Below are 19278 nucleotides of genomic sequence, written 5' to 3' on the forward strand. Positions count from 1 at the left end.
ATGCTTAGGGTGGTCACATTGCCTGGAATATTGGAGTGGCTGTATGTGATTTTGACTGAGCGGAGAAGGTCCTGGAAGGATTCAGTAGAGTGAGCTTTTTTTCTCGATCTTCAGCTGTGGGACACTGTTATGACCAGGTGAGGAAGGGGTCTAGGGCTCCCCTCTCAGCCTTTTCCTGGTTTGGCCATAATAGGGTTTAACTTTTAAAACACCGTGTTTTTGGCTTCCCCTCAGTGAGTCCTTGCTCACTGCTCTCTAATTGTAATGGCAAAGATATCAACCAGAAAGGTTTTCCCAGATTTAAACAAGAAAGGTGTAAGTTTATTAAACTTAAAACTCTAATTCAGTTAAAACTACTAAAAATACATATGCGATAATACACATGCAAATAGAGACAGAAAAGGAGAAAAAAATCAAAGGGGAAAGGTTTTAAGTAATAGATGGAATTCAGTTACTGATTCTGGGTTGGATGTAAAGTCTTTGATTGCAGTTAAGTCTTTCAGTTCTCATTGGGGCCCAGTGCACACTTTCAAACTTGTTTCGCTTGTCTTCTGTTTTGAGGTTTAAGTTACTTCCTTGGGCCCCTGGAACATTGCGTGCGACAGAGAGAGAGAGATGCTCTCTTCTTGAAGTTCAGTTGCAGTTTCTTCCAAAACTGTTCTGTGCCAGGCACAATTCAAAAAACCCCAGATTGGCCAGCAGGTTAGTCATGTGATTAGCTCCTTGTGTGGAGCAGCCTCGCCTGCGAGATTTATGGATTCCTCCAAGCTTACCAGACACACTCAGTGGTGGGGTGGGGGGTAGTGGAATGCTGGCTCAATACTCTCAGTGTCTCTTGATCATCACTCTTGACAAAACCCATCTAGCTGATTGAATCAGGGAGTACTCCCATTGTCTTCTTCATGCAGCTATCTTTTAGAATTAAAATGTGCAGCCATGTTTTCAGCCACTGTTGTGGTCTTTTTAAACAAGTTATTTCAAGTCCAGTAACAGTTCAAAAATAATGTTCCATATGATGAAATTAATATGTCTCATTTTGGCAGGTGTGGTTTCCATCACAGACACCTTCTTGTTGGTGGATGCTTTCTGGGATCAACTATCTTTGGGTGTCCAGGTGTCGGGGCATTTCCTGGACCCTCAGCAGGATGCACACTAGGTTAAGTGGATGTGGATTCAGCTGTGGCCATTTGAGTGTGTAAAGAATAGAAATCCTTTAAACTTCCCTGGGTGAGCCCGTTTGGCATAGGGGAGTAGGCAGACAAGCACCCATGGCTCCCCATATCAGAAAATGGAAAACGGAGCAGAATACTGGCAGGGCTGGACTCTGTCCCATTTTCTGATTGTGTTAAAAATGGTTTGTCAAGGGTTAAGTTATACAAGTTAGTGTAATTCAAGTTGCAAAGTGAAAATAGAGATGTTCTGTTCTCACTGATGGATATTTCTCACCACATCTCATTTATTTTCTTGCTTCTGTTTTATAAGAGCTATTTCCTGCTTCAGTATAGGTGAGTTCTGTCAGTCAGTGGCTATGTTGGTCCCTGAGTAATCACTAGATGCTTCATTTGAGGCAGGGGTAAAGAACAGAATACCAACGCTCAGTGTACTGGTTAACTTCCTTCCTCCATACTGCCAGCTCCTTGCTGCCCACAGCAGATTTGCCACTCCAGTCACTATACAATGAACCTCATCAGTTCTCAGCTGAGCTGCTGGATTGGGCATCAGCCCCTTGAGGTGAGGAAACCAAAACTTCATCTGTCTCCAAATGTGTCCGTGTCATCGGAGCCAAGGAAGCTCTTGATGTCAGAAATGAAATAGAATGCCATAATCACAACAGGAGCTCCTCAGCGCACACATTCATGTGGGAACCAGAGCCGCAGATAAGTTTGTGTTTCTGTTACACATTGTAATTTAAAGCAGATGTTTCCCAGATTTACCGGCTAGCACTTTACAGATGTTCTACAGTAAATCAGGCGGTAATTACAGTTCAGACTTTGTAATGATAGGTGCAGGAAAAGTAACAGCAGTTTGTAATTGGCACAGCTGTCAGTTGAGTGATTTGGACAAGTTGTTGCGAGTTTTGCTCCCTTACTCATACTCTCCCTCTCTCTCCTTCTCACCTTCTCTCTCCTTCTCACTCCCTCCATCTCGCCTCCTCTCCCTCTCTCACCCCCTCCCCTCATGTGCTCTCTCTCATCCCTGCCCCCTTCTCTCATTCTCGCTCTCTGTCCCCCTCCTGCTCTCTCCCTTCACTTTCTCTCTTCCTCTCCTCTCTCTTCCCCCCTCCTCGCTCTCTCCGCCCTCCTCTCGCCTGCTCTCTCTCCCACCTCTCCCCCCTTTCCCGCTCTCTCTCTCTCTCACCCCTCTCTCCACCCTTCTCTTACCCTTCTATCCCTCTCCCCCATCTCCACCATCCCCCATCTCCACCATCCCCCATCTCCACCATCCCCCATCTCCACCATCCCCCATCTCCACCATCCCCCATCTCCACCATCCCCCATCTCCACCATCCCCCATCTCCACCATCCCCCATCTCCACCATCCCCCATCTCCACCATCCCCCATCTCCACCATCCCCCATCTCCACCATCCCCCATCTCCACCATCCCCCATCTCCACCATCCCCCATCTCCACCATCCCCCATCTCCACCATCCCCCATCTCCACCATCCCCCATCTCCACCATCCCCCATCTCCACCATCCCCCATCTCCACCCCTCTCTCCCCCACCCCTCTCTCCCCCACCCCTCTCTCCCCCACCCCTCTCTCCCCCACCCCTCTCTCCCCCACCCCTCTCTCCCCCACCCCTCTCTCCCCCTCTCTCTCCCCCCCCCCTTCTCTCTTTCCCGCTCTCTCTCTCCACACCCCCCCCACCTTTCTCCTGCTCTTCCCCCTTTCTCTCCTTACTCACTCCCTCATTCCCGTTCTCTCTCGGACAGCATGGGGATGAACCACGATGCTGATCATTCCTCGTGTGCCGAACACTTCCACATCATGTCTGGAGAATGGGTCAAGGGAAAGAATCCAAGTGATCTGTCCTGGTCTGCGTGTAGCCATGACGACCTGGAGAATTTCCTGAGGTAAGACTTACACTTCTTTTAAATGGCAACTTTTTCACAACAGAATATTTCCTAATATAAGACCTCATTAAATACAGTCTGGTCTGGCTAGGTGTTCACTGCCTTCATAAACCTAATAACATCACCACCTTCCTGGAGTTTTCTACGACTGCAATGGGACAACTAAGATACTTCAATCCTCACAGGGCACCATTAGGTAAGCTCACTGACCCCGTGTTTCTAGTGTGGAGCCTCTCTCGATGGGAATGCAGCCCAAGGAATCAGCGTTACAGTATAGTATCTCTACCTCCAACTGGCACTCCAAGGCTGAGATCGATTGTTTTTTTTGGGGGGTTAAGCCTATCTGAGGCTATGGAGAAAAATTGAGTAAATGGAGTTGAGACACAGATCAGCCATGATTTAATTGAATGGTGGTACAGGCCCGAGGGGATGAATGGCCTGCTCCTGTTTCTGTGATGTTTGTGAATACAGTGGGACAGCTAAAATCACCTTTACTTCTAACTTTTTAATCAGACAAACCCAGTACAAACGTCACAGTCTATATAAATCGGAAATTGTAGGTACTTCAGACTAAAATTCATTTGTAGTTATCATGAATTCCTCCTTAAAAGTGTAACCAGAAATAAGAGTCATGCACAGAATAAGGCAGGCTTGTAACTTTACACAGTGCTGGATAGGGTGGGGCTAGCATGGTATTATTTCTGTCAATTGATCCTATTTAACACATCTCGATAATTCATAGTAAATGACTGATTCTGGATTGGCACAGTCAGGAATTTGGGGAGGACCCCTTTTAAGATAAACACTGCCGGTACCAGCAGAGGTTTCTCTCAAACTAGCCACACCTGCTCTGTTCATATCACCCATTTTGAGCACAGATTCATAAACATGCACTACACCCAGATCAGCAGCGGAGTCTTCGGGATATCAGTTGGCTGGTGCAAGAGCTAATAGAGATGATGGCTTCGCCAGGGAATTGCAGTTTCTAGGTATCTTCAATAGTATGTAGAACTGTACTCCAGCAGCTAGTGTCTGACAAAAATGAACTTCTACACAGGAAAATGTCAAAGTGAATTTTCCAACAAGCTACTACCAATTGCTCACTGTTTTGGAAAGCCTGCCCTGCAGCTATTTTTAGCAGATTGTTCATTGTTATCCACTGTCTCAGTGATTTTTCACTATATTTCACTCAATGGGTGCAGGACAGCTATTAACACACAGACTTCTGTTCAATCCTGATCTCTTGTGTTAAACTTACTCTGTTGACATTCCTAGCTTCAGTGTGCATTTTAAACAGGATATAAGAACTTATGAGGACAGGGGAAATATGTTAGGTCCAAGAGTCCTTGATAGATCAGTTCCACCCAGTCATCTTCCCACTACATCCCTCAAACCCTTCTCTTCCCAGAAATGGATCTAATTGTCTGTTCAATCTATTTACATTGCCCACTTTTGGTGGTCTTCCCTGGCAAATTATCCCATCATTCTGGTGCCCTTTGTGTGAAAAAAGTTTGATCCCACTTCCCTTCTTGCTCTGACTTCCTCATTTTTGACAAATGTCCTCTGAGATTTGAACCCACACTGTAGTGAGCGATTTACCTGGTTCAACTTTGTTGCTTTTCTTCATAATCTCACAGCATTCAGTTTGGTCACTTTGCAGTTTCCTATTTTGAAGAAAACAAGACCAAATTCTACAAACTTAACTCATTAATAAAATTCCTAATTCCTTGAATCATCATTGTTGACCTATGATAAGGTGACCAGAACAGCGTACTGTGTTTCAGGTAGGATGTGAGCCATGCCTTATACTGGTATTTGAATTGTCTTGTACCCTTGTGATTTTGCATGGCAGTTAATAACGTAAATTCCTGATCCTGCATTTGAACTGGAGAGCCTTTCCTGAAAGGAGCTCTGCGGTATTGTTCCTCTCTGTCTCTCTCTCTCTGTCTCTCTCTGACCTATGCTCCTGTCAACTGATACTCTGCGGGCGAGTGGGACAGGTATATTTCTCCAGATTTGCTTTTTTTCAGCACACAAGCACAATGTTGACAGTTTCATTGATTTACTTGCTATAACCCAGGATCTGTTTCCTGATCACAATATTCCTTTGACAGTGCTCCTGTAATAATTATATTGCCATTAACTACATTGAACTACATCTGCCACCAGTAACCACATTCTCTGACCTGGGTTGCAGTGAATCTCATTACTTACTTTTGAAGTTTTGCTTATGATACACTTGTCCAAATCATAATATATATTAAAAATGCTGAGATTTGCAGGATTGCCCAAAGATGTCCTCTCATATCATCTTGCAAGTGTGAAAAGTCACCATTTATACCTGCCCTCTCTAACCTGTTTTTAAGAGAAATATTTATGTAAAGACAAAATTCGCTTCCAATCTGCCGATCCTTACCTGAGGCATTAATTACTGAAGCAGAGCTTTATCTAAAGCTTTCTGACAATCCATGTGTATGATCTGAACTGCATTTCTTCCATCCATTCTATTAGTAATATCTTTGTAGAACTTTGCAGATTTATTAAACATTGCATCCCTTTCCTGAATCCATGTTGTCAGTTCTTTAGTAAATTACTTTTGCTTTTGTGAATCTCCACCAGTATATTTCTCACCTTTAGTTTAGAAACCTTTCCTACGAAAGATGCTATCAGTCTATAGTTTCTAGGACTATCTCCTGATCTTTTCCTATTAGCTACATTAAGTGCTCAGGAAACTCATCCTGAATTTTTTGAACTTATAAAAATGTCTGTTAAAACTTCATTAATTTCGGTCCCATTCTCTTTTAAGATGCTGGCTTAAAACTGTCTGGACCAGGTGCTTTGTGAATTGAACTTGTATCATAGCTATCAATTGTTATCAGCATAATATCTAGTTCCTTCTCCAAACCAAAAACAAAGAAAGCAACAACAGCTCGCATTCATATAGCACCTTTAACATAGCAAAATTTCCAAAACACTTCACAGGAGCGATTTTCAAACAAAATTTGACACCAAGCCACACAAGGAGATACTAAGACAGTTGACCAAAAGCTTGGTCAAAGAGGTAGGTTTTAAGGAGTGTCTTAAGGACTTGTTAGCAAAATTGAAGAAGGAGATGAGCTTCCAGCAGCATTACCATCTACTTCCCGTCTGTAACATCGCTCATCTCTGCCCATTCCTCAGCTCATCTGCTGAAACCTTCACCCATGTCTTTGTTACCTCAAGAATTGACTATTCCAATACAATCCTGGCTGGGCACACTCCATAAACTTGGCTGCTCCAAAACTCTGCTGCTCATATCCCAACCCATACAAGTCCCATTCACCTATCACCCCAATGGTCACTGACCTACATTGGCTCCCAGGCTGGCATGGCCGTGACTTTAAAATGCTTATCCTTGTTTTTATGCCTCCTCCAATCCTACAACTCTCTGAGATCTCTGTGCCTCTTCAATTCTGACCTCCTGCACATCCCTGATTTTATCACTGCCATTGATGACCATGCCTTCAGCTGTCTGGGTCCTAAACTCTGGAATTCCCTCCCTAAATCTCTCCACCTCTTCACCTCTCTCTTCTCCTTTAAGTCACACCTTAAAACCTACCTTTTTGACTAAGCTTTTGTTCAACTGACCTAATATCCTTTTGTGGCTCAGTGTCTGCTCCTATTTCTTATGATCTTATGTTCTAGTTTGCTTTATTCCCATTCAGTACCTGGGTAATAGACATCCCCTCCCCCATGATTGATGCTCTGGCCTTTTTGCAGGGTCTTGATCTGTAAGAATAATCCCTGGTTGCCCTCCCCTCTGCCTGGACCCTCCCTTCCACCCAGACACTCCCTCCTGCATGGATCCTGCCCTCGGCCTGAGCCCTCTCCTCTTTCAGTGGATCAGTTTTTTCATTTATCCCTCCTGTCACTCCTCCACCTGCTTTCTTGCGCTCATCCTTTTTGTAAACCCCATATTCCGGAATTGCAATCTGTCACTCATTGTCCTGATATAACTGGGTGTCTCTTTCTGTTATTCCAATTATCTTACACTTTTCCTCCAACTTATGTTTCAATTCTGTTCCTAGACTCCAGTGCAGTATTGAGGGAATGCTGCACTGTCTGAGGTGCCTTTTCTCGGATGAGACATTAAACCGAAACTCTGCCTGCTCTCTCAGGGACGTAAAGGCTTCCATGACAATCTTCTCTAGATGTTTGGCAGCGTTCCCTCTGGTGTCCTGGTCAATATTTATCTCACAACTAACATCACTAAAACAGATTGTCTGGCTATTATCACATTGCTCTATGTTGGAACTTGCTGTGTGCAAATTGGCTTCTGCATTTCCTCTGTTACAACACTGACTACATTTTAAAAATACTTCATTGGCTGGAAAGGACTTTGGGGCATCCTGAAAATATGTTATATAAATGCAGGTTCTATGTTTGTTCTGCACCCTCCTTGCACTATTATCAGTACAGAAACATTTTATTATTGTCTCTCTTTCATTACATCTCCTGCCGTTTGTTCCCTTTTAACAAAATTGCATTTTCTTTGGGACTCAACGATTTCCTTTTAGGTCTGCTGCACTTCTGCACCTTAGTGTAGTATAAAAAACTGCTGGTAATTTTCTATGGGCTGGATTTTATGGTCCCTCCTGAGGCGGAGTTGAAGGCGGGGGGTGGGGGCATAGAATCGTGACAGGTGGCGGGGCAGGGGGCCTGTCGCTGTCCCCATCGCCAATTTTACTGGGGGCAGGATAGGCCTTCCCACACAGAGGCCAATTGAGGCCTTTAAGTGGTCTGTTAATGGCCACTTAAGGACCTCTTCTGCTGCTGCTGGGATTCAACCAGCGGTGGGTGGTGCCCCAGCCCTGTGATTGGCTGACAGCTCTTGGAGGAAGGATCCCCGACTTTAAAGAGTCAAGCATCCTGGTGTGGACGCTTCGGCTGCGAAACGACGGAGGATCATTCTGGCGTGGTGGCGGGGGCAAGAGAAGGCCTTTTTGGCCCAGTGCTGGGAGCCCTACCTTCTCCACAAAAACCCTATATTGGCAGCTAGTCTATCTTCTGGTTGATAAAGCTGCAGCCCGTCTCTCCAATCATCACACTTTTATTCTTTTCCTCCTCCAAAAAAGGGAATGGTGTCTTGAAAACAACAGCAGCCCTTTATAATCTGCTGATAATAGATTCATGCCATTTCCATGGTATGTTCCTCACATATCATACATATGAGGATTATAAGAAATACTCTTTTGCTGATCTTGCAATGTCCAGTGACGTCAGTGTCTTGACACTATTTCCTCTGCACCGCGACTACATTTGTGGCCTGTGAAGTCTACTCTAAAACTCTTAAGGGACTGCTGAGTTCCTGAAAGGCTTGTGCCATCTGTAACTTCCAAAAGGTGCAGAAACCATAGTCAACAGAGTTTATTCTTCCTCTAATACAACATACCTTGTGGAATCAGGGCAGAATGATCTCTTGATCTTGTTTCAATCACCTAAGGAGATCAGAGAGGAATTTTCCAGATTTTCTCCTCCCTAATTGGCCTGGGTTTTTAACCTAGCTTTTATCTCCAAGGAGATAACATGGTTCCAGGTGGAGTTGGCAAGTGTCTGTATTGTGATCATAAGGCATCACAATTGTGCGGGACAGGGGTTCTTTTCAAGTCCATCATTTCTCATGTGTTCATATTCCAACCCATACTTTGCAGCAACAACAATGAACAGTTTTGATTTTGTTAGTTGAACTAAAACATTATCTATCATAAAATTAACTTGATAGTAAATCAGGTGGCCATGAATTGGATTGTCTGAGCTCCAGGGTCAATATTCCCACCTGAATCAGCCAATTTATCCTGGAATTGGTTAGCACACATCTGACCATCTACAGATTCAGCAGGAGCATGTGGTCACGGCTCGAATCACCAACTGGTCTATCTACAGTTTGTAGCCACTTCTGTGGCTTTATTTCAATACCTGGATTATTGTGCACGAGTTGCAAACAGTTCCGTTGTTTACACTTCCGACCCCAGCAGGACATCTTCCTCTTTTCTAGCGTGACGTTTTCCATGGTATTTCCAATCCATTTCAGGAGCTATCCAAAATTTCTAGAATCTGATTTTGGAATTCTCTTTACCATTGCAGAATATACAATTTCATACAGGGCACTTATTTTTATTTTCAGCTGCTTCTCTGTCGATTCACTAGCTTTAGATATGTTAATTACATGTTTTGATATCAATTTTCCCAAGATGAGCTTCTGACCACAAGGCCACCCTTTTATAACTCCGTAACATTGCCCGAATCAGCTCCTGCCTCAGCTCATCTGCAGCTCATCCAAATCTTTTGTTACCTCTAAACTAAACTATTCCGACGTACTCCTGGCTGGCCTCCCACATTCTACCCTTTGCAGACTTGAGGTCATCCAAAACTCTGCTGCCCGTGTCCTAAATCGCAACAAGTCCCATTCACCTATCACCTCTGTGCTTGCTGACCTACACTGACTCCCGGTTAAGCAACGCTTCGATTTAAAAATTCTCAACCTTGTATTTCAAATCCTTCCATGACTTCACCCCCACAAATCCCCAATGCAACCCGAAAACCCTCCCTTCAAATCTGCCCTGTTCAGCACCCTGGACTTTAATTGCTCCAACATTGGTGGCTGTGCCTTCAGTTGCCCAGGCCCTAAGCTCTGGAATTCCCTGCCTACATCTCTCTTCCTCTCTCACCTCTTTTAAGACACTCCTTGAAACCTACCTCTTTGAGCAAGCTTTTTCCCACCTGCCTGATATCTCCTAGGTGGCTCAGTGTCAAAATTTGTTTGATGTGCTTCTGTGAAGCACCTTGGGACTTTTTATTATGTTAAAGATGCTATATAAATACAATAAAAGCAAAATACTGCGGATGCTGGAAATCTGAAATAAAAACAAGAAATGCTGGAATCACTCAGCAGGTCTGGCAGCATCTGTGGAAAGAGAAGCAGAGTTAACGTTTCGGGTCAGTGACCCTCCGAAGAAGGACCCGAAACGTTAACTCTGCTTCTCTATATAAATACAAGTTGTTGTTGGTTCTTGCAACAATCTGCTACAGTTCTACATCCCAATAACTATTAGACATTCTTCTGGAGACTCACAGTTAGTTGTTCTAACTATGGTGTGCTGATTCTCTGCAAACGACTCCACTATTTCATCAGAATCTTGGTACCGGGTGTCATAACATTCATAGCTTTCATTAGCTATCCCAACACAAATGGTTTCCATCTAAGAACAACCTGTATTGGTCTTGTCTTCATCTGTCTCAAGCTAATAATTGTAAGTATTTCCAATACCTACCTGAAAAGGTGGAAGCTGATTCCATAAATAATTTTAAAAGGGAGCTGAACAGAAACTTGAGAACAAGAAACTCACAGGGTTATGGACAAAAAGGGGATGTGGAACTAACCATGAGCCTTTGAAGATCCAGCACAGGCGCAATGGGTTGAATGGCCTCCTCTGTGCTGTACGTTTCTTTGATTCTATGACTCATCACGCAAATTCATAGTTGCCCCACATTGTCCTAAAACCTTTCCAGTTGTTCACTACATTGCCTGCTGGGAATGATTCAGGGTTTGGAATAGATTCACAGAAATATACACTGGGCTGAAATCCCGCTGTTGATTTTGATTTTATTTCCATTTTGCATGACTTCCTGGTCCGTACAGTAGTATAAAACAGCTTATGTGGTGGGTAACAATCAAATAAAAATAATACACTTGTTATGGTCAAGTGAGGAGGGGTCGAAGGACTTCCCTCTTTTCCCTCTCCTTGTTTGACCACAACAGGTTTAATTCTTTCTTAAAGTGGATGTACTGGGCAATTCAGTAGGGCTATGATCATGACAACCAATCGGACAGGTTTTCTTGTGTTAACAAAGAAAGAGTTAACTTTATTGTACCTAAACCAAATGAATAAAAATAATTATCAACGCGCCAACTTTCACTCTCACACACACACAAATAGGTTACAGAATGGGGAAACGTAGATTGGTTGAGTTAGAGTCCATAAAAAAGGGTAAACAGTCTGTGAAGTTTGGTGATTTGGCTGCTTCTAGCTGAATTCAGTGGTCCTGAGGCTTTTAGTTTGAAGAGGTAGATGACTGATTTGGTGAGTCCCTTGGAGATAGCAATGCGGGTCATTTCCGCCAATGGGGTTTCTGATTGTAGCAAGAGTGTGTGAAGGTGGTCAGTCAACAAGCAGGATTTGAAAGCTTTCAAGTTGGAATGGAGAGAGAGAGAGAGAGTGGGACATCTGTTTAGGGTCTGCTGATGTCAGAGTCCAGTTGCTTCTGCTCTGCTGCAGAGAAAAAGACCAGTTTGAAAACCACAGACGGGGAGGGGCTTGTCACATGACAGTGACTCAGTCATTCAAACATAGTATTTAGCAGTATTTCTCTACTTACCTCTTGGCTCTTGCTTCTTGCTGGGAAATGCACAGACATTTCGTCTCTCTCTTCACAGTCCTTTGCAATGTAGGATCATCTTCTTCTTTGGCCTCCTTGGTTCGAGAGACAATGGGCAAGCACCTAGAGGGGTCAGTGGTTTGTGGAGCAACGCCTGGAGTGGCTATAAAGGCCAATTCTAGAGTGACACACTCTTCCACAGATAAAATTGGTTGTCGGGGCTGTTACACAGTTGGCTCTCTCCTTGCACTTCTGTCTTTTTTCCTGCCAACTGCTAAGTCTCTTCGACTCGCCACTCTTTAGCCCCGCCTTAATGGCTATCTGCTAGCTCTGGCGGTCACTGGCAACTGACTCCCGTGACTTGTGGTCAATGTCACAGGACTTCATGTCGTGTTTGCAGACGTCTTTAAAGTGGAGACATGGACGGCCGGTGGTTCGGATACCAGTGATGAGCTCGCTGTACAATGTGTCTTTGGGGATCCTGCCATCTTCCATGCGGCTCACATGGTCAAGCCATCTCAAGTGCTGCTGGCTCAGTAGGGTGTATATGCTGGGGATGTTGGCTGCCTCGAGGACTTCTGTGTTGGAGATATGGTCCTGCCATCTGATTGCAAGGATTCTCCGGAGGCAGCGAAGATAGAATGAATTGAGACATCTCTCTTGGCTGATATACGTTGTCCAGGCCTCACTGCCGCAGAGCAAGGTACTGAGGGCACAGGCTTGAAACACTCGGACTTTTGTGTTCTGTGTCAGTGTGCCATTTTCTCACACCCTCTTGGCCAGTCTGGACACAGCAGCAGATGCCTTTCCCATGCGCTTGTTGATTTCTGCATCGAGAGACAGGTTACTGGTGATAGTTGAGCCTAGGTAGGTGAACTCATGAACCACTTCCAGAGTGTGGTCGCCGATATTGATGGATGGAGCATTTCTGACGTCCTGTCCCATGATGTTCGTTTTCTTGAGACTGATGGTTAGGCCAAATTCGTTGCAGGCAGCCGCAATCCTGTCGATGAATCTCTGCAGACACTCTTCTGTGTGGGATGTTAATGCAGCATCGTCTGCAAAGAGGAGTTCCCTGATGAGGACTTTCCGTACTTTGGTCTTCGCTCTAAGACGGGCAAGGCTGAACAACCTGCCATCTGACCTTGTGTGGAGGAAAATTCCTTCTTCTGAAGACTTGAACGCATGCGAGAGCAGCAGTGAGAAGAAGATCCCAAACAGTGTAGGTGCAAGAACAAAGCCCTGTTTCACGCCACTCAGGATAGGAAAGGGGTCTGATGAGGCGCCGCTGTGCTGAATTGTGCCTTTCATATTGTCATGGAATGAGGTGATGATACTTAGTAGCTTTGGTGGGCATCCGATCTTTGCTAGTAGTCTGAAGAGACCACGTCTGCTGACGAGGTCAAAGGCTTTGGTGAGATCTATGAAGGCAACGTAGAGGGGCATCTGTTGTTCGCGGCATTTCTCCTGCAGCTGGCGAAGGGAGAGCAGCATGTCAATGGTGGATCTCTCTGCTCCAGAGCCGCACTGTGCCTCAGGGTAGACGCACTCAGCCAGCTTCTGGAGTCTGTTTAAAATGACTTGAGCGAAGACTTTCCCCACTGTGCTGAGCAGGGAGATTCCAAGGTAGTTGTTGCAGTCACCGCGGTCACCCTTGTTCTTATAGAGGGTGATGATAATTTTGGCATCGTGCATGACCTGTGGTACTGCTCCCTCGTCCCAGCACAAGCAAAGAAGTTCATGGAGAACTGAGAGTATAGCAGGCTTGGCACTCTTGATTATTTCAGGGGTAATGCCGTTCTTTCCAGGGGGTTTTCCACTGGCTAGAGAATCAGTGGCATCACTGAGTTCCAATTTTGTTGGCTGTTCGTCCAGCTCATCCATGACTGGCAGAGACTGGGCTGCACTGAGGGCGGTATCAGTGACAACATTTTGTCTAGAGTACAGTTCTAGGTAGTGCTCCACCCAGCGGTCCATTTGCTTGCGTTGGTCAGTGATTATGTCCCCTGATTTAGATTTGAGGGGGGTGATCATCTTGATGGTTGGCTCAAAAGCTCTCTTAATGCCATCGTGCATTGCTCTGATGTTTCCGGTGTCAGAGTCCAGCTGAATACGACTGCATAGGTGTTGCCAGTAGTCATTTGCACAGCGCCTGGCTGTTCTTTGTGCAGCGCTTCTGGCTGCTTTAAGTGCTACAGATGTTAACTCGCTGGGGGCTTGTAGCTCAACAGTGAAGTGCGCTTAGCAGCTATGACAGGTTCCAGCTCTTCAAAGTGAGATTGAAACCAGTCTGCATTCTGCTTCTCACGTTTGTCAAAGGTGGTCATTGCTGAGTCATAGATGGCGTCTCTGATGTGGGCCCGCTTGGTCTCTGCATCCCCTGCAGGAGTGTTTTGAAGGGCTTTTTCAAGTGAATTTAGAAACTTATGTAACAGCTGTGGATAAGAAATTCTGTTAGTGTTGAGGCATGGGCGGCCCTTCTGCTTGGAGCGATGTAGCTTCTTTGGTTTGAGTCTAACCTTGCTGCACACCAGGGAGTGGTCGGTGTCGCAGTCCACACTGTGGAAGCTGCGTGTGATTTGGACACTGTTTATAGAGGCTCGCCTTGTGACGATGAGGTCCAGCTGGTGCCAACGACGTGATCTTGGGTACCTCCATGAAATCTGGTGACAGGGTTTAGTATGAAAGAACGAGTTGGTGATGCAGAGGTTGTGATAGGTACACAACTCCAGCAGTCTCTGTCCATTCTCATTCATCCTTCCAATGCCATAGCGCCCAAGGCAGGAGGGCCGTGAGTCATGGTCGGCCCCTACCCTGGCGTTAAAGTCCCCCAGCAAGAACAAATGTTCGGTATTAGGAATGCTGTTAGTGGTATTATGGAGTTCCTCGTAGAACTGGTCTTTAACTTCAGGTGGGGAATAGAGTTTTGGAGCATAGATGCTGAGTTGGTGTACTGGACCAGAGGCGGTGAACAGTCGGATGGACAGTATGTGTTCCGAGCCATTTGTAGGTGGCTCTATCATGCTGAGCAAAACGTTTTTGATGGCGAAGCCCACTCCATGCTGTCTTGGTTCTTCAGGATCCCTCCTCTGCCAGAAGAAGGTGTAGTCTCGCTCTTTTAGAGATCCACACGCAGGGAGGCGTGTCTCCTGAAGTGCTGCAATGTCCACATTGAGTCTACTGAGCTCGTTGTTAATGACGGTGTCTTCCGAGAATCGTTGATTCTTCTGTCTTCCGACAGGACACATAGTTCTGACATTCCAGCTTGCAAAACGAAGGGCTGGTACCTTCTTTCCTTTTCTTGTCGTGCTGTTACCTTCTTTCCTTTTCTTGTCGTGCTGTTTGGTGCGGTGTTGCAGTCCACTTGTCGGGCAATGACCCTGAGCTCCAAGCACCCATTGAAGCAGGTGGACTGTGGTGGGACAGAACCTTAGTGACCGGGGGCTTCCCAGTTTGAGGCGGGCGGTAGCTGTCCAGTGAGGTGCGATGACCTTTCACCGACAAAGGCAATCCGTGGCGCCCAATCTCTACGCCAATTGAGTTGGACTTATAACCCGTAACCGCTACCTTCTGTGTTGTTTTGGTCGATGTGAGGCAACTATGGAGTGACCTCTCCATGGCGCATGCCTGGGCGTAATGTATGGAGGTTGTGAGTTGCCCATGCGTCAAAACCCCCTTCTCAGCCTTCCTAGTGGGGTCCAAAGAAGTGCAGAGCACGACGTTTGGCACCGCTTTGGCTGCAGGAACTGCCGGGAATATGCCAAAGGTGACACATCCGCTCCGGATTTTCTGTTAGGGTTTACTCCTTTAGTCTTGGTCTCTCCTGAGACGCCACAAGGCAGAGAGGTTGTTAGCCCCTATCCCTGAGCAGGGGCCCTAACAAGTAAACTGTGCGATTTCATGGAGGGAGAGGGAAGGGGGGAGGGAGTGCGAGGAGGGTGGGGGAGCGGGGGGGGTGACGGGGTGGGGGTGGGGGTGCAAGGGGTGGGGGGAAGGGTGTGCAAGGGGGTGGGGGAAGGGGGTACGAGGGGGGATGGGGAGCGGTGGGGGGGGAAGTGGGTGCGAGGGGGGAGAGGGTGAGGGGAAGGGGGTGAGAAGGGGGAAGGGGTATGGGGGGTAGGTGAGGGGCGGGGGAGGGGGTGGGGGGGAAGGCATCTGAGGGGGTCGTGACCCTGGTGAGTGGGCCAGCCCACAGCCTGCATGGCCTCCTCGATATCAGCGTCCTCCAGGCTGACGCTGCACTCGTGGTCACCATCGCTGTGACAGCGGAAGGATGACCGAAGCTGGATTGAGGCCCTGAGCCACGGCGACCGCCTCATTGGCACTCGGGTCACCTGCTCCTCCCCGTCGAGCTCCCAGTAGAAATCCCTCCACGCAGTTGGTCCTTCCAGTGAAAATTATTGCTCCACGAGCCAGGTTGACCCTTCCTGACCCTCCTTCTCGACTGCAGCCCCCACAGAACAAACCCCTTGGTCGTTACCAATGTTGATTGTAGGCCTGGACCTGAGAAGACCAGTCCCTGTCCTTCTTCACATAACTATTATTCGGATGCAGTGTAGTAAACTAGGTGATCATCTTAAACTGAAAGGATGACTTTGCTGACAGCTTGTCTTTCTACAATGTCCTTTTAAAAAAACAAATTCAGATCTCCAGTCATGGATTAAAGAAAATTATCATTCAACAAAACACATTGGTGTAACACATTAAATAAACTGAACTGAAAAGCGCACACATGGAGATTGTTACAGGTTTCAGGCCTACCTTAGATATCTTTTCAGGTACAGTGATACCGGTCACTCTCATAGACAGTCCAAGCACATTACAATCAGGACTGCTTAATACCACATCATATAATAGTGTAACCCAGGGGTGTAGTAACAGGACTTCCTTGTGATCTGAACTGGATATTGTATGATCAAGGGTTTAGTTTAGTTTAGAGATACAGCACTGAAACAGGCCCTCCGGCCCACTGAGTCTGTGCTGACCATCAACCACCCATTTATACTAATCTTACACTAATTCCATATTCCTACCACATCCCCACCTATATTTCCCTACCACCTACCTATACTAGGGGCAATTTATAATGGCCAATTTACCTATCAACCTGCAAGTCTTTGGCATGTGGGAGGAAACCAGAGCACCCGGAGGAAACCCTTGCAGACACAGGGAGAACTTGCAAACTCCACACAGGCAGTACCCAGAATTGAACCCGGGTCGCTGGAGCTGTGAGGCTGCAGTGCTAACTACTGCGCCACTGTGCCGCCCTAATTGAGGTGTTATTAATGATTAAAGGATTTGATAGGGGAGATAGAAACTGTTTCCTGTGGTGGGAGAGACCAGAACAATGGAACATAACTTCAAAATTAGCACCAGGCCATTAAGGGGTGATGTCAGGAAGTACTTCTTCAAATGGTAGTGGAAATCAGGAGCACTCATCTGCAAAATGCTGTTGAGTTTACATCAGATGAAAGTTTCAGAACCCAGATTGCTAGATCTTTGAAACGAGAACAGAAAGTGCCAGAAACACTCAGCAGGTCTGACAGCACCTGTGTAGAGAGAAACAGAGTTAATGGTTAACGGGGATGTCCTTCTTGTTCTTCTCCCCCCCCCCCCCCCCCCCCCCCGCCTTTTCTCTAACTCAAAGACTGTTACATTTCTAACTTTTGCTGGTTTTGGTGAAGGGTCGCACACTTGAAATGTTAACTCTGTTTCTGTCTCCACAGATGTTATCTGAGCTGCTCAGTATTTCCAGCACTTTCTGTTCTTGTTTCAGAGTTCCAGCATCTGTTAGGAAAGGCAATAGGGTGATGGAACCAATACAGGTCATTGGAGTTAAGCTACAGTTCTGCCATGATTTAATTGAACGGTGGAACAGGCTGGAGGAGCTGCTCCTATGTTCCTAGTGGGAATTGTTAGTGTTTTGTTTAACACACTTTACAGGGCTAAACATAGTTAAGGCTTTTGTCTTTGTTGTCATTAACAGGTTGAAGATCAGTGCCTGCCTCCTGGAAACTGACCCGAGAAGCCATTATGCAACGAGACTCCCACCCAAACTGCCAGGCATGCACTACAGTGCTGATGAGCAGTGCCAGATTCTTTTTGGAACCAATGCAACTTTTTGCAAAGATATGGAGGTAACTTTACACAGCATTGATCTTAATGTCAACATAATTGTGATTGGTTGGAGGTCTCTACCTCACCTGCCACCCACTTCAACAAAATAAAATCCGTTGTAAATCAATGGAAATGTAAAACACCTTAAAATTAACAAGAACCTTTGAACGGCAAAAGCTCTGTCGATTAAACTTCCTAAAGCAGTTTCTTGCAAAGCAGATTCTCCACAGGGGATGGGTGTGAACTGGAGGGACAAGTGACCAAGGGATCTTTGGATTCTGTTTAAAATTGTGTTTTTACAAAAACAACAACTAGGATTTCTGTTGTGCATTCCAAGGAGCTTTACAGCCAGGGAGAAAGAGCAAACACACATACAGGGTGGCGCAGTGGTTAGCACCGTATCCTCACAGCTCCAGCGACCCGGGTTTAGTTCTGGGTACTGCCTGCGCGGAGTTTGCAAGTTCTCTCTGTGACTGCGTGGGTTTCTGCCGGGTGCTCCGCTTTCCTCCCACAGCCAAAGACTTGCAGGTTGATAGATAAATTGGCCATTGTAAATTGCCCCTAGTAGGTGGTAGGAGAATGGTGGGGATGTGGTAGGGAATATGGGATTAATGTAGGATTAGTATAAATGGGTGGTTGTTGGTCGGCAGAGACTCGGTGGGCCGAAGTGCCTGTTTCAGTGCTGTATCTCTCTGACTCTATAAAAGGTAGAAATGAACTGTCGTCTAACCAGCAACAACTTGCATTTGTATAACACCTTTAATTTAATAAAACCTCCCAAAGTGCTTCACAGGAGTGTTACGGAACAACATTTGAGTGCGAGCCACATAAGATGATATTGGGCCAGATGACTAAAAAGTTTGGTCAAAGAGGAAGGCTCTAAGAAGAAACTTCATGGAGGAGAGGGAGGAAGAGGAGCAGAGAGGTTTTGGGAGGGAATTTCAGAGCTTCAGGCTGAAAGCACGGCCACCAATGGTGGAGCAACTAAAATTGGGAATGCTCAATAGGGCAGAATTGGTGGAGTGCAGAGATCGGGGCTGCAGGGGGAGTGTTGTGGGGCTGGAGAACATTACAGAGAGAGCAAGGGGCAAGGCCATGATGCTATATGAAAACCAGGATAAGAATTTCAAAATCAAGGCATTGCTTGACTGGGAGCCAGTGTAGATCAGTGAGCACAGGGGTGATGGGTGAATGGGATTTAGTGCGAGTTAGGTAACGGGCAGCAGAGTTTTGGATCGAAGGTAGTGGAGGGTAGAATGTGAGAGGCCAGCCAGTAGTGCATTGGAATAATCTAGTCTAGACTGAGAATTTCAGCAGCAGATGAGCTGCGACAAGGGCAGAGTCGGTCTATGTTATGGTGATGGAAATAGACGATCTTAGTGATGGGGCGAATTTGTAGTTGGAAGCTCACCTTGTGGTCAGATATAACACCACGATTGCAAACAATCTGGTTCAGCCACAGACTGTTGAAGGGGCATGACATCATCGTGAGTTTGTGATGGGACTGAAAACAATGGCTTCTGCTTTCCCAGTATTTAATAGGAGGAAATTTCTGTTCATCCAGTATTAGATATCAGGCAAGCAATCTTACAATTTGGAAACTGAGGAGGGTCAAGAGAGGTGTTGGTGAGGTAGAGCTGGGTATCATCAGCGTACATGTGGAAACTGA

General features: G+C 46.1%; 1 protein-coding gene across 1 annotated transcript in view; it reads left to right on the forward strand.

Moving 5' to 3' along the window:
- Positions 1-19278, forward strand: part of adamts17 (ADAM metallopeptidase with thrombospondin type 1 motif, 17) — a 679121-nt gene that overhangs the window by 332994 nt on the left and 326849 nt on the right. Inside the window, exons 9-10 of the mRNA XM_068017704.1 lie at positions 2937-3077; positions 17479-17629. Of these exons, the coding sequence (XP_067873805.1) occupies positions 2937-3077; positions 17479-17629 (292 nt within the window). The remainder of the gene's footprint in view (positions 1-2936; positions 3078-17478; positions 17630-19278) is intronic.

The sequence above is a fragment of the Heterodontus francisci genome, chromosome 38 (genome assembly GCF_036365525.1).
Source record: "Heterodontus francisci isolate sHetFra1 chromosome 38, sHetFra1.hap1, whole genome shotgun sequence".
Lineage (NCBI taxonomy): Eukaryota > Metazoa > Chordata > Chondrichthyes > Heterodontiformes > Heterodontidae > Heterodontus > Heterodontus francisci.